At 32.7% G+C, this 14,224-nt stretch overlaps 3 protein-coding genes across 3 annotated transcripts; 1 reads left to right on the plus strand and 2 right to left on the minus strand.

The window, feature by feature from the left end:
* Window positions 1-309: 309 nt before the first annotated feature.
* On the plus strand, window positions 310-3,269 carry LOC107890707 (calcineurin B-like protein 8). Its single transcript, XM_016815232.2, has 9 exons — window positions 310-564; window positions 1,231-1,381; window positions 1,657-1,739; window positions 1,910-1,969; window positions 2,051-2,159; window positions 2,278-2,330; window positions 2,570-2,650; window positions 2,742-2,854; window positions 3,000-3,269. The coding sequence occupies exons 2-9, from the start codon at window positions 1,291-1,293 to the stop codon at window positions 3,073-3,075; spliced, it is 666 nt and encodes a 221-aa protein (XP_016670721.1). The 5' UTR covers window positions 310-564; window positions 1,231-1,290; the 3' UTR covers window positions 3,076-3,269.
* On the minus strand, window positions 3,178-5,633 carry LOC107890706 (GDSL esterase/lipase At1g71691). Its single transcript, XM_016815231.2, has 5 exons — window positions 4,982-5,633; window positions 4,711-4,838; window positions 4,160-4,399; window positions 3,805-4,060; window positions 3,178-3,709 (listed from the first exon to the last, which is right to left on the minus strand). Exons 1-5 carry the CDS (start codon window positions 5,334-5,336, stop codon window positions 3,465-3,467), a joined length of 1,224 nt encoding a protein of 407 aa, XP_016670720.1. The 5' UTR covers window positions 5,337-5,633; the 3' UTR covers window positions 3,178-3,464.
* A 145-nt stretch (window positions 5,634-5,778) lies between these two features.
* Window positions 5,779-10,345, minus strand: LOC107890705 (dynamin-related protein 12A). The gene is made up of 16 exons (XM_041101169.1): window positions 9,899-10,345; window positions 9,753-9,816; window positions 9,570-9,677; window positions 9,365-9,466; window positions 9,196-9,246; window positions 8,858-8,919; window positions 8,501-8,591; window positions 8,188-8,252; window positions 7,891-8,085; window positions 7,627-7,746; window positions 7,446-7,516; window positions 7,113-7,338; window positions 6,779-6,829; window positions 6,424-6,652; window positions 6,164-6,303; window positions 5,779-6,065 (listed from the first exon to the last, which is right to left on the minus strand). Exons 1-16 carry the CDS (start codon window positions 10,025-10,027, stop codon window positions 5,937-5,939), a joined length of 1,833 nt encoding a protein of 610 aa, XP_040957103.1. The 5' UTR covers window positions 10,028-10,345; the 3' UTR covers window positions 5,779-5,936.
* Between the last annotated feature and the right edge of the window lie 3,879 nt (window positions 10,346-14,224).

Genomic DNA, 14,224 nt, shown 5'->3' on the forward strand with positions numbered 1-14,224 from the left:
TATTTTACTATTTTACTCCAACAAAAAGGATGAAGTCAATGATGTCATCTACCATGTCCTACATTTTTTTATTAATTAGCATTATTTAAGTATCAAAATGGAAACTAAATTAAGAAAAGTCTAGTTCAATAGTTGAATTAAGCAAAAATATACATGTAGTGACTAAAGGAGCACTAGTGAGAGGTATGGATGTCCTACGTTAGCCATGAAATTGAAATTGAAGTTGAAGTTGAGCTGTATGTGATTTATGGAAGCCTACAACATAGTCAGTTCAAAACAATAATCGGACTTGGACAAACCGACAACGCTGGTTTTGTACTTTTGTTAGAAAACTATAAATCAAAGGCGAAGACTTTAGGAAATATAAATAATTGTTTCAAAAGGAACATAGAAAATGAATCAGAAAAAGCTATTGTCATCATCAGCCATTATAGTCTGCAAATCCAAGCACAATCAAGACAAAAGAAGAAGAACAAAGCACCAGTGGAGTACTGAGCTCAGCTAATTAATGGAGTTCTGAAATCACCAATCTCCTCGTCCTCCTCCTCTTTCCGAAAAATAAAGGTCAACTCATGTACCAAAATCTATAATTTCTCTTGTTATTTCAATATATGGTAGGAAAATTCATCCCTTTTATAGATTTTGAACTGGTGTCATCTTTTAACTAATGGTTTTTTTTCTTTTTCTTTTTGTGGGATGCATTGGTTTAATTTAAGACAACTGAAAGCTTGATTATTGGTTGTTTTGATTGAATGGAACAGTTGGAATGGGACAATGTCGACTTTTTTCTTCTATTTGTTATTTTGGGTCCTACACCATCTTCCTGTCTGTAAAACTAGTTGACTTTCTCGCATGATTTTCTGCATTTTTAGGATCGTGATTTCTTTTGGGCCTAAATGTCTTTAATGGTTAAGGAATTAGCTCAAGTAATTAAGAGAATCAGAATCTAACACCCACTCCTGCAGATCCAGTTTAGTAGATTCAATTCATTACTAACTATTTTTTTTATTTTGGATGCCAAACCACTATCAAACGATTCACTTCATTGCATATCTTTGTCCCGTCACTGTTTTTGGTGGTGACTGTTTCCTTCTTGCTTGGTACAATATAGTAGTAACAGTTCTTTTAAGAGAGTATTCATAGTAAAATTTTGAGATACAGAAATGATGGGTTTAGTTTATTAAGGATTTAACTTTTGGATGGATGTAAATTCTTGTCTCGATGTAGCAGATATCATCAGACAGACTATTTGCTCGAATCCCATCCGTGAGAATCTTGTTTTGTTTAGTTATGCATACTTTGATGGGCTGCTTTTGCTTGAAGAAACTAGGACACAAGCCTGGGTATGAAGCGCCTATCAATCTTGCTTCCGAAACACCTTGTAAGTTAGACAGTGAAGAATGACCTAATAACTTGTTTTCTCTTTACATGTTTCAGTCTTTTTCTTTTCGCAATTCCCGCTTAGTTCTGTTGTGCAAACAATATACTTGTAGAGTACTTAACTTTGAAACGGCTTTAGTTTTTAAGATTCATAGATGAAAGGATATCGATCCTACATATGCTGCTGCTTAAAAGGCTAGATTTCCGAGTATCAATTCGCACAATCTGTAGTATATTTGGTTGCCTAAGTGTAGAGCATGTCTTAAATTTTGACAGTTACGGTGAACGAAGTAGAAGCTTTATATGATCTGTTCAAGAAGTTAAGCAGCTCCATAATTGACGATGGTCTGATTCACAAGGTACATCTATTCCAGTATGGTTCATATATTTGATTTCTGTTTGTGGGGTTATCTTAGATTGTTTGAGTCGCAATGTACCAACCATAGCTTCTTTGAAATTTGGAAAAATCAATACATGTTCTTTCACCATTTCTTTTAAGTTCACTTTCTTTGAAATGTTCTCCAAACAGGAAGAATTTCAGCTTGCACTCTTTAAAAACAGCAATAAGCAGAACCTCTTTGCGGATAGAGTGAGTATCCTGTCATTCGGAACTATTTTCTTTCGTCATTTTATATGCTTTAATTCTCAATACGTATCTAGTTTATTGCAGATATTTGATTTATTCGATATTAAACATAATGGGGTTATTGAATTCGGAGAGTTCGTCCGGTCTTTAAGTGTGTTCCATCCTAATGCTCCCGAAGCAGATAAAATTGCATGTACGTAATACACATCTGAGATAAAATGTTATCATCTACCATAGCATCAAAAATACTTCTATCATTTCTGTTATTCTTACAAATGAAAACTAAAGTTGGTAAATATATCTTCTTACAGTCTTATTTAGATTGTATGACCTACGACAGACCAGCTGCATCGAGGCTGAAGAAGTAAGTACTTTATAACTTTATCTTTTCTTAATTGTTTGCTTCAGATAACGTCAATATCAACGAAAAATCACTCTTTTTATTATCTTGTCTGATTGATGTAGTACTATTGTCATCATGTTTCCATTTTCGAAATCAAACTTCTATAATTTTGTAGTTTACTACTCAATATTCTTGTTGATCATTGCATTCAGATTCTAACGTTTCATCTCATTTTCCTTCTTTATGACCTAAATCGGAAGTTGAAAGAGATGGTAACGGCTCTACTTTGCGAAAACAACATGTCACTTTCCGAAGATGTGGTGGACTTGATTGTGGAAAAGGTGCTGGACATTTTGAACTGATAGATTTGTTCCATTGATTCATTCTGCTTTCTGGACCTTTTATAATGGCCATATATTCCTATTTGTGCAGACAATGATGGAGGCAGATACGAAAAGAGATGGGAAGATTGATGACGAAGAATGGAAGGAATTCGTGAAAAAGAATCCGTCAATCATAAAGATCATGACTCTTTCAGATTTGAAGTGAGTTCTAAAGTTCTTTCATCTTCACCTCTAGTCTAAGTTCATCCTTTTTCCTTCTATGAGTGGCACTCGAGTTCGGTCTTCTCATTTCGATTCCAAACTCAGTCATTCGATGAAATATTTACTTTCGGATATTATGTTTCAGGGAATTAACCCTTGCATTTCCCAGCTTTGTAATGAACTCCGGAGTCTCAGATTTGCAGCAACCAGTGAAGAATTGAGAAAAAATTGAACTGAAGCGATTGATTTCAGGTCATTGTTTGCACTTAGATTATGAAATCTGATTTCAATTTTCAATAACTTGATGTCTTCTGCACCATATAGGAACTGTATGTACTGAAAAATTATTCAATTCCAAACAGAGATGAAAACTCGTTCCGGACGACTGGAAAGAATTTATATGAATTCTAAAGAGTAATATGATGTTTTATATGCTCAGTAATCTATTTTACATTTTGTAAATCCAACATTAAAGCAGTATATAACATCTTTACAATTAGTGCTAATAACAAATTTCTCAATCAGACTGTTCCCTATGCTAGTTTCAATCTTTGTTTGTCGGTAATAAATTCTAGAAGATAAAGATGCTACCTGCTAGCAGAAGAAGATTTTATACGAGGTTGTTCAGGCTTTGACTAAAAACCATTTTTTCCAAGTTCATTGGATAGCACATTTCGGTGTGACGGCTGCTCCACACATTGTCTGCAAGTATCGCATTCACTGCATCAGTTGGATGAAACTGATCCCACCAGATGTGATCTGAAGCATTGCGACATGCCATTTGCGGCGACATGCACATCATCCATCCATTATATTTCCCCAACCCACAGCAAGCATTGGCAGTGGACTCGAAACCTGAATTGGAATCCATAAAAGCCATCAAAAGGTAATCAAGGATCTCAAACAAAATGCATAGAGAAAAACACAGTTCGGAATTTGGATGATCATACCATAACTCTTATGGTTGCGAATTATATCCATGGAACCTTGAAACACATCACAGAAAATTATGCCAGCATCAGGAAGCTCATGGAGAAGCTCATCAGTCATGTATCTCATGAAAAAGTTGAACTCCATGATCATATCATTTATCTCTTCAACACACTCCCCATTGTTGCTCTTGTACCGCTGCAAGTAGTACGGAGCACAACCGATTGGTGGTAGCCCCATCACGACGAATCTCCGAACATTTGTGTTGTACAAATTCTGGTTTACCAATACTTAACAGGTCAGGAGTTACCAATAAATCCAAATTCCGACAAACTAGAATTAAGCATGAAACAAAGAGAAGACAGTGATAGTCACCTTTATTTCCTGCCTCATTGTGGAGGCTAAGAACTGATTGAAGCCCCAAGGTAAGTACAAATTTTGCACATTTGATACATTACGCAAATAGTAGTGTATGTAGTCATTTATCCCAATCGAAACGTAAAGAACTGAACTGGAGATGAGATCAATGGTGACATCCTCACCCAGGCTTAAAACGAACTGCTGATAAGTATCACTGAACTGCTGAATTTGGTGGGTGAGTGAGATGTGCTGACCCTATTTGATGAACAAATGCTATGAATATCTAGTTACCTAAAGGAGAAATTGTGATTTATGTTACTTGATCTCAGGGTGCGAGTACCCCAAACTGGTGTATTTGGAGAGCCGCGAATTCCTGGGATCTTTTGTACCCTTTAGCAATATCCATTTGCCCAAAGCAAGGGACAGCCGAGATTCGAATCCCAGGCTTCTGGATGCCATCTTTTGAGGGTGACTGTAAGCACTTGCAAGAACTTCAATCCGAATTACAAGTTGATAAAATAACTCTTATATATTTATTAATGAGACAGTTGAAATCATATTCATACCAACTCCGATCCACTTGAGAAAATAATGCCAGCGGCGGCAGATGCATAGTTGACTCCATGAAGCATATCTTCCAGCTCTCCAGTTTGTCCAAGATAACTCGGCACAAAGGGAAGTCCAAGATGCAATGCTGATTAAAAGGTAACCAAATTCCAAATATGAAAAAGGGAAAAAAGCCACGGAGTTAAAACTAACCCAATGTGACACTCAATACCTAAAACATGAATAAAATCAGGCAAGAAAATGAAGAAAGATAAGATAGTGATGAATTACCAAGATAATCAACAGGGATTCTTCCATTGCAGAAGCGTCCAGTGGGGAGATGGGTGTCGAAATCTCGACCATAAGGAGGACGATCGGCGCGAGCAAAGGTGCCAAGATAGTTGTTGTTGCCACAGTCGACAGTGGAGTCGCCGATAATGAAGAGTGCAGGGACCAGAGGGGAAGAAACAGCTGGGGATAACAAGGGCGTGGGAGAAGCTGAAGAAGAAGGAGGCCTGGAAAGGTTATCGACAATGAAGATCTGATTTGAGGAAAGATTGTAAAGTTCTTGAGGGAATCGAAGAGCTTTGGAATGCGAAACAATGGCGGAAATGAGAAAGATGGCAAGAAGATGAGTAGTTAACATTTCTTTTGTGTTTATGTTTCAAGAAGAGGGAGTCAGGTTTGGAATTTGGCGGGCAGGGACAGTAGTTTAGTTTGTGGAAAATGGGGGGAGTGGTTAGTTAATTTCTTTTTTAATGCTAATAGTTTTATTAAATATCATAACTGGTTACTTTATTAATTATTTCCAAAGTATTGCGGTTATATATCTTATTCAAAATATGACTAATTTAGAATCAAATCATTATACACCAATATAAATACCTTGGTCAAATATGACTAATTTTCCGAAGCATGGGAAGAGGATTTATCTAGTAATTTTAAAATTTATCTCAAAAATGCTTAAATTAATAAATTGCAAAAAGAAAAAAGAAAAAATAGAGCGGTATTTGGGTAAGACTCAAGTTATTTCCAAAATGTGTTCGGATGCTTAAATTAATGAATGAAAATTCACATAAGGGATAAAGTGGCAAAACATTTGCATATTATACAGCTTTAAAGAAACTCAGAATACACAACAAATGATGTTTGCATTCTAAAATATGGTAAAAAATATATTGCTTTAACGAAAATACAACAAAACAGATCCCAATACCATGCCCCATGGATCTAAATTTACCCACTCTTACTTGGACCAAGCGACTGTATCGATTTCAGCTTGTGCACTCCTATATAATTCCAGTCTCTTCGCAAGAGCGGATCGGCGTTCCATGATTGCTGGATCCTCATTCAGTAATGCCGATAATCGTTTTTGCTACAAAAAAATTTTCCCAGAAATCATTCACTGATCCTCATCTGTTTCACCAAAATAAGTAGCGGACGGTAAATTGGTTAAGAGAGGACATTTCTCACCTCCAGTTTACCCAATTCCGTGTAGAAAAAGTCAAGAAGGCTTCTTTTAGCTTCACGGACTTGACAATAAACAATGGACTTTGGAATCGAGTGGCGCAAAGTAGCGCAGACCATATTTACGTAAGACAAAACTGTACTTCCTGCTCATACATTGTTAGAAACCCATTATCAGAAATAAAATACATTGAATAATAGTATCCTTCGATTAAGTTTCAAACAATTGAGATCCATACTCAAACTTTTTGTGTATATGAACCTACCAATTCTCCTCAGGTAGGAGTCATTGTATCGGTCAAATATAGATTGCGTAGCACTGCCACCCTTATCCACGTCTTGAGGAAGCTTTCGGAAGAACTCAACTGTAAGGTAACAACATTCCATATCAACCAGTTGAAGTGTTGCTTTTTTGCTCTGATCCCTCATTCTTTCAAGAGACTCAATCGCAGCATTTCCCACCTCTACTCTGAGTGCAGGATATTGCTTTAACTCCTGAAAACCAAACCATGTTGACTCTTATAAACCTTGAAGAATACTAAACTCAATGTCAAAAGATAGAAAAATAGCAGGCAAAATTTCTTTGATACATGAACAATATAAGCAAAGGTGGGAACATACTGGAGTTTCACTCATAGCCTTGTGAACCAGATCCTTCAGAATGGAATGAGTCTGAAAAATGTAACAAATGAAATCAATCCAATTTGAAGCATCAGTCTATGACCAACATGATCCCCAGTAAACCGAGACCTTAATAGCAATTAAAAATTATCAACATTTTTTATGTAAGACAACTAAATAGAAGAGGATAGCAAGAATCTTGATACTTGAAAAAAAAATGTTTTTTAAGAATCACAACTGAACTGATGCTGAAAGAAATAGAAAACCAGATGATCTTGGCATGCCAAATTGAATATGACAGATATAGCATCTTTTCTAAAATTTACTTTCATACCGCATCAACAGCAGCCTCAGCTGGACCTCTGATAGTAACTAAAGTAGATTCAATCAAACGACGGTATCCTTGTTCAGGAGCTATTAAATGTGGTTGATAGCCATCAGCTTCGGTAATGAGCTTCCTAATATTCTCCATTGATAGTTGCCTGTCAAATTGCAACCTTTTCAAAGCAGCAGGAAGTTGGTTGTCGAAAACATTGTAAACCTTATCACCACCAGTACGCCTGTGAAAAACATTGAAAGTCAAGACAATCTCTAACAAAATTAGCAAAAATTGAATGATGTTAAAGACAGGTGTATTAAGGAAGGTAAAACAAGACGTGATACATACACCCCATCCAAATGTTCTCTGAAATTTTGATCAAAAAGACGGCAAATCTCCATAATTGTGTACAACTTCCCCTGTATAAGCATCTCAATCATCAGCAATTCCTAAAGAGCTTATAACAACTAATCAACTGCAAGTGGAATAGCCAAAGAATTCCAAAATCCACACACAAGAGCACACTTACACCCGCATCAGCTGCAATAGGCTTTCCAAGGCGACTCAATTCGGTTTCAAGTTCAGCAATTGTTTTATTAATAAGGGACTGAATGCCAGGGATTCTAGACTTGATAACAGTTTCCAAATGCTGAGACATTAACCAGTATGACAAAGTTAATACAACTTAAGAAAAGATAGCACTAAACCCAGTATCATCTTGTCCTTTACAAGAAAGTATAGGATAAAAAGTAAAAAAAAAAAGGAAAAAAGAAATAAACGCCCTATAGATTACCTTTGAAAGCATCTTAGCAAGATGCTCAGAACCCATTCTATGAGCAAGATGCCTATACTCAGGCGTACTAGAAAAATACTCACGCTCTCTACGTCGAGCAGCAATCATATCAACATTCTTGTTAATATCTGCTTGTGAGCGATTCACAACACCAACCCAAGGGAATTTCAGCCGATAAGATTTGCCTTCCAATATCTAAGTCAAAGGAAACATGAATCAGAACATGATAACACCTAAGGCATCCAATACTAAAGATTTAAAAGTTTTAGCATCCAAATCATGCATAAAACAAGTTACATCAACTGCATCAGTGCCCTTATCCATCAGATCAATCTTTGTCAAGACACCAAGAGTCCTCTCCCCTGAAAGATTTATAACAATGCTTAGTATCAGAAAACCCAAAACATCCAACCATAATGCTTTGAGCAACCAATGAGTCAAAAGTTTACGCATCATAGCAATCCTTTTACAATAGTAGTACAGATTTAAAAACACGCATGACTTCACGGTTCATTGATATCTCTCAAAAGAAAGTAGAGACGATGATAGTCTTGTGCTGCATGGCAAGGAAAAAAGAATATTGAATGAACTAGTATAGCAAAATAATAACCTGTAGGATCCACCTCTCTTGAGATTTTAATTGCGTCCGATGTAGCAAGATCTTGATTAGCAGGTGAAATTGCTAAGATAATACAGTTGGGCTGCAGAAAAAGTTCAAGAAAAATAGCAACAATGTTCAGCTGTCATTCTTGCACAAACCATAAAAAATGTACACTGCAAAGTTATTGGAAACAGAGGAAGTGGCAATTTGCAGCAACAACCTACAATCCACTTTTCCTAGGATTTTCGAAGAAGTCACATAAAATACGCATTATCCTAAAATATTGTTGGCAGTAACATCATTGTAAATCTTATTTAAGTAAATTTTACTAGAAGGAGCACACAATAAAGATCAAATGCATTTTACCTTCTCAATGTAAGAGCGAACCATGTTCTCAATATCTTGCACAATGCTCTCGGGCTGACCCTCTACATTTAGCAAGATAATCAATCAATTTCGCATAGTATCATACAAATTAATCAAGAATTTCACTGATCATGTTGCAGCGGAAAAGTTAATAGGGTTTAAAAGTGATAAAATGGTATGGCTATTACATTTGAATTTAAAATGAGAAAGACAATTGCACTTCGAATATTACACTTCTTTTTTAGGTCACCGTGGAAATATATTGCAGACAACGAATAACAGTAATATAAGGCTTAAAATTTTCTAGGTGCAAATTTACTAGGCATTCATTAACTTACCAACTGCTACCTTCGTAAGACCAGGAAGGTCAATCAGAGTCAAATTGACAACTGCAAAAAAAAGGGGGAGGGAAACACATAATAAGTAAAGGGGAAAAAAACTAGTAAATACATAGAAAATAAATAATCCACAAAAGAGAAGGAATAATTATCTGCCACCAGATTATACCATTGGGAGAATATATGCTAAGATGAATTGGAACACTGGAGATTTGCTTGGTTCGGCCAGTTTCTCTATCCGTCTCATCTTGAATCTCCTTCCTGACGGCAGCTGCAAACACAGATAATGATTAATGAAGTTAAAACCTAAGTCTAACTGATGCTAAAATTTGGCACGAAAACGAAAGCTGAAAGGATAAAAGTAATAAACTTACCGAAATCGGTAAATCTTTTTCTTGGAAGGTGAAGAAATTCAGCGTATTCTCTGCTTCCTTCATCACTCTTATGAAGCTGCAACACCAGAGGTCTCCGGGTAACAATTCCTGCATTAATTTTTAACTCAGTGAACAAAAAAAATACTCATTTCTTGATTTAATGTCGTCTTTTCTTAATTTTACCTGATCCACGGGGTAAAAAATCTTTTCCGACAATGCTTTCGAGCACCGAAGACTTCCCTGAACTCTGTTCAAATTCGAAACCTCATGTCAGCTGAAAGAAAAAAAAATACTAGAATTGAAAATAGAACGGAAGATCGAGTGCTGACCTGACCGCCGACAACGGCAATCGCAGGTAATGAGTCCCAAAGAGTCGGCAATGCACTTGCTTCTCCATGGTCACCAAGAGCGGTGCAAGCTCTTTGAATCTTGTTCACAAGAGAAATTAAATTATCCATTTCTTTTTACAGCAACAGATCGGTGCCGGCGACGATAATAGGCGTCAGATTCAATCAAGCTGATGAACTAATCAGCAACGGCACCTCAGATCTGAGACAGTTTTTTTTTTTTCCTTTTTTCTTTTTTGATGAGTTTTGAAATAGGAAGAAAAATGAAGAGGTTGGCTTTAAAGTGAAGCCCGTTTTACTTAAAAGGTGACTCAGTCTCGATACGACAAGACAATAAGCAACGCCTAGAGAAAATGAGAAGTCTATGACTCGCTAGCGCGGTTGAGTTAACTCGCGAGTCGCGAGTCTGTCGTTGCAAAGTCGCTCTTTGTTTTCTACCAATTGTTAACTCTTTTTTTTTTTTTAAATCGTAATTGATTTTATTTATCTTAAAATATTCGAGTTTATTTAAGAAACATTTTTTTTTGTATTTTTATGAATTACTGATAAAGTGATAATTATATGTTATTAAGTTCAAAACCTTTAAGAAAACATAATTTATATGGTAATTTTTAAGAATGTGTATGTTAATAAAATATGAAGATTGTGATTGAGTTTTAGCTCATTATTGTTATTAATGTAGAAGAACGTAGATTTGATAAGAACTTATAATGAAACTAATGTTCAAAAAAATAAAATATAAAAACTGAATGATTAATAGATAATTAATGTCAAAACTAGTGCATACTCAATATGGTTGATAATTTGAAATACTAAAATTAAATTAAATATATTTTAAAATAATGTATTTAATAATATAATATGTTTTTTATATGTTTAAATAAAAAAATATTTGAAGTAGATTTTTTTTAAAATAAAAACAAAATAGCATTAAAACTATAGATGAAGTATAATTGACTTTGTTATAACAAACATCGATAATGACAGTAGAAAGAAATATAAAAAAAATAAGAGCACACTCAAATTTTAAGTGGAAACACTTTTGAGGAAAAAATCATAGGTAAAACTACATTTATTTAAAACTATGCTCTAATCAAGATCAAATAATAGAAGTATAGTTTTATACAGTCCTTAGCTTCTCGCCCCTTACAAATTTTATTATTTATTTATTAAGTAATAATCTTTAACAAACTCTAACAACATGTTTGACTTGGTTAAAAAAAAAAAGGGGAAAGCATGTAATAACCCTCCTTGTTTCGGAATCAACGGTGTGAGGTCCTCTAAACTTCAAAACCCCAATAAAGTAACTCATCAATCATCATATACTTTCTTAATAGAGAGAGAGAGAGTTTGAAAAAAGAAACACTAAATTATGAAATTTGAAATTGAAGCCCCTAAAAGAAGTTTTAAAATTGAATTTGTTGTACTCTTATCAATAACTTGGGACTGCTCTTTTGTTTGTTTTTTGTTCTTATGTTAGATTCCTAGGAAGACTTTATTTCATGCTAACTACTCCAAATCTGTTAATTGCTCTTTTAGTCTGAATAAATTTGAAAGAAACTAGGCTCAGATGTATGGGATAAACCTGTTGTCTTAGATTTAGTTTTTTTTTCCTCTTTTCTCCGATTTCCAGTCTCTTAATAATGAATCTCCTTTTTTTTCCTTTTAAAAAAACATTATGCGGCAAATATAGTAGATATTTTTGAACTCCAGATATCGTTGTTTTTTTTAAGGTAAAATTCTTTATATTTTAGTTCATCTACTAGAAAATGGGCCAACTGCCCCTATACGTTTGATGGAGAACTATAATAGTTCGTTTGTTAAAATTGTGCCATTAAATGATTATTTCGATGTTTTATATATAAAGTATAATAACAAATTTAACTCTCAATCTTTATATTTTATTCAAATTAAATAAATATGCAAAGATCGATGGCTAAATTTGTTATTATGCTTTATATATAGAACACAAAAAATAAGCATTTAATGATGACATGGCTTTAAAGGAGGGACTATTTTGCTCTTTCATCCAACATACAAAAATTGGTTTATTTATATTTTCAATAGAATGACCAAAATGCAATTTAAGACATAGTATAGGGGCTTGTATGGTACTTTTACCTTCTTATATGTAAGGGGTTGAGTAAAAGATTGAGATATACATCAAACCTTAAAAGGTGTGTTTGGTTGGATAGAAAAGCGAGAGAAAATAGAATAATAGAGATAATTAATTTTCATTCTAATACATAAAAATCAATTATTTCAAATTAGAATGACAAAAGAAGAGAATATGAATAAGAAGTGCGTGCTAATTTAAAATTATGCATTTTTAAAAATTTTCATCTTTCTTACAAAGTAATTTTATATTTTTGATCTTTTTATTTTTTTTATCCCTTCCGTCAATTTTTCATCCTATCAAGAAAAGTCTAATAGTTTTTTAAAAGAAAATTCATTAATTCAAGAATGGGATCATACAATTCAAGAAAAAAAAAAGAACAAACACCCATCATAGGCGGTGAAGAACAAACCTCATAAACACAACAAAGGTTTCAGCCTCACTATCAATAGGACATTATGGCACATTGATAATTGACTCTATCACAATTCAAGCACAACATATCTAGAGTGATTGTAAGTACTTAATACTATAAGAAAATTAGTCCTAAATGGTCTAAAACGGCGAGCAAAAATTGGTAAAAAAATCAAGCATCCACCAAACTAGATAGGACAATGACAATACCATCTCTAAAACATGTATAAGTAAGACTAAAAAACGTACTATAAGAATAGACAAAAACATTTAAAAGTAAATACCTATTAAATAAAAAAAATCAAACAAAAAAACATATAAAACTTAAAACAAATCTTTTATTATTCCAAAATATATTCAAAATAAAAACAAATTAAAAGACGGGCATAATATTACCTACATTCCAAGAGAAACTATTACTACTCAATAGAGTGTTAACACAATTTTATATCATTTACGGTTGAAGGTCATTATTTTGTTTAAAATGCATTTTATCGTGTACATTTACACTATAAGTGAGTGTGGTATCTAATCTGCTATTGAAGTGTGCTAAGTGAGAGCTGAACCCATACAAATTGTATAACCTACTTTTACTTCAGAAAATAATTTCTAGAAAATAATTTATTTTTTTAGATTTATTTTTGTTGTTTAACAGATTTTTTAAAAATATTTTACAAAAATTGCTTTCAATGAAATAAACATATATTTGAAATTTTATTGTCTTTTCATTGTTTAATTGAGTTTATTTTATGCTTATAAATTTATATTTTACATTGTTTTTGCATAAATTAAAAATATTTTATTAAATTCAGGTTATTACAACATCGTCTTTTAGTTACTTGACTACCAAATAAATATCTTTTATTTAAAAATGTGACATCAACAAAATGACAAAAAAATAATAATAATGCCAACAAATTTGACTAGATTTTCAAATCTGAAAAGTAGAAGAACTAAATTCTTAAAAATAAAAGTACAATGACTAAATTAAAAAATTGTGAAGAGTACATAGATTTATCACATATTTTAACTTTTATACTACTAAATATTTATTATTAATATATTTATAATTGTAGTAAATATATATTTTTAAAATTTATTATTAAAATGAAATTGAAATATTAAATAATAAATTATATTAATAAGTTATTATATGATTAAATAGAAATAATTAAATATGTATATTTAATAATATTAAAAAATATAATATTTTATATTAATATTTTAATAAATTTAAATAAATAAAATTTATTTTTATATAATAATATTAAGGTTGATTTAGATTAACTTTTATATAAAAAAGTTACTTATAAAGGAGCTCTTTTCAGAAGATGACTGACGCTTTTTGAGTGAGTAAATCATTTTACAAATAAAATGATATTTTACGTTAATCTATAAATTATTTTTCTTTGACTAAATTATTTTCTATAAAACAAACAAGAGAAAATGTTTTTCGTAAAATTTTTTACACGTAAATAAAGGAACATTATGATTTAGATTGAGAAATTTATATACGAGATTCAAATTTTCGTTTAATGCCATATATAAGATTATGATCGAATTGTACAGATTATCTTGCGTCTTCTCTCTTGAATTTGTTGATTGTCATATTTAAAACTTGTTTGTTGAGTACATTTTATTTATTTCACTTATAGTAAATACAATAATCATTGAATTAATCTCATATACTCAACTTTTTAAATTTATAATTATAATTATACTTACAAACCCAAATAATAAATGTGGAATCACAATTAATACAAGTACAATAAATTGAA

Source organism: Gossypium hirsutum, chromosome D09 (assembly GCF_007990345.1).
Source record: "Gossypium hirsutum isolate 1008001.06 chromosome D09, Gossypium_hirsutum_v2.1, whole genome shotgun sequence".
Lineage (NCBI taxonomy): Eukaryota > Viridiplantae > Streptophyta > Magnoliopsida > Malvales > Malvaceae > Gossypium > Gossypium hirsutum.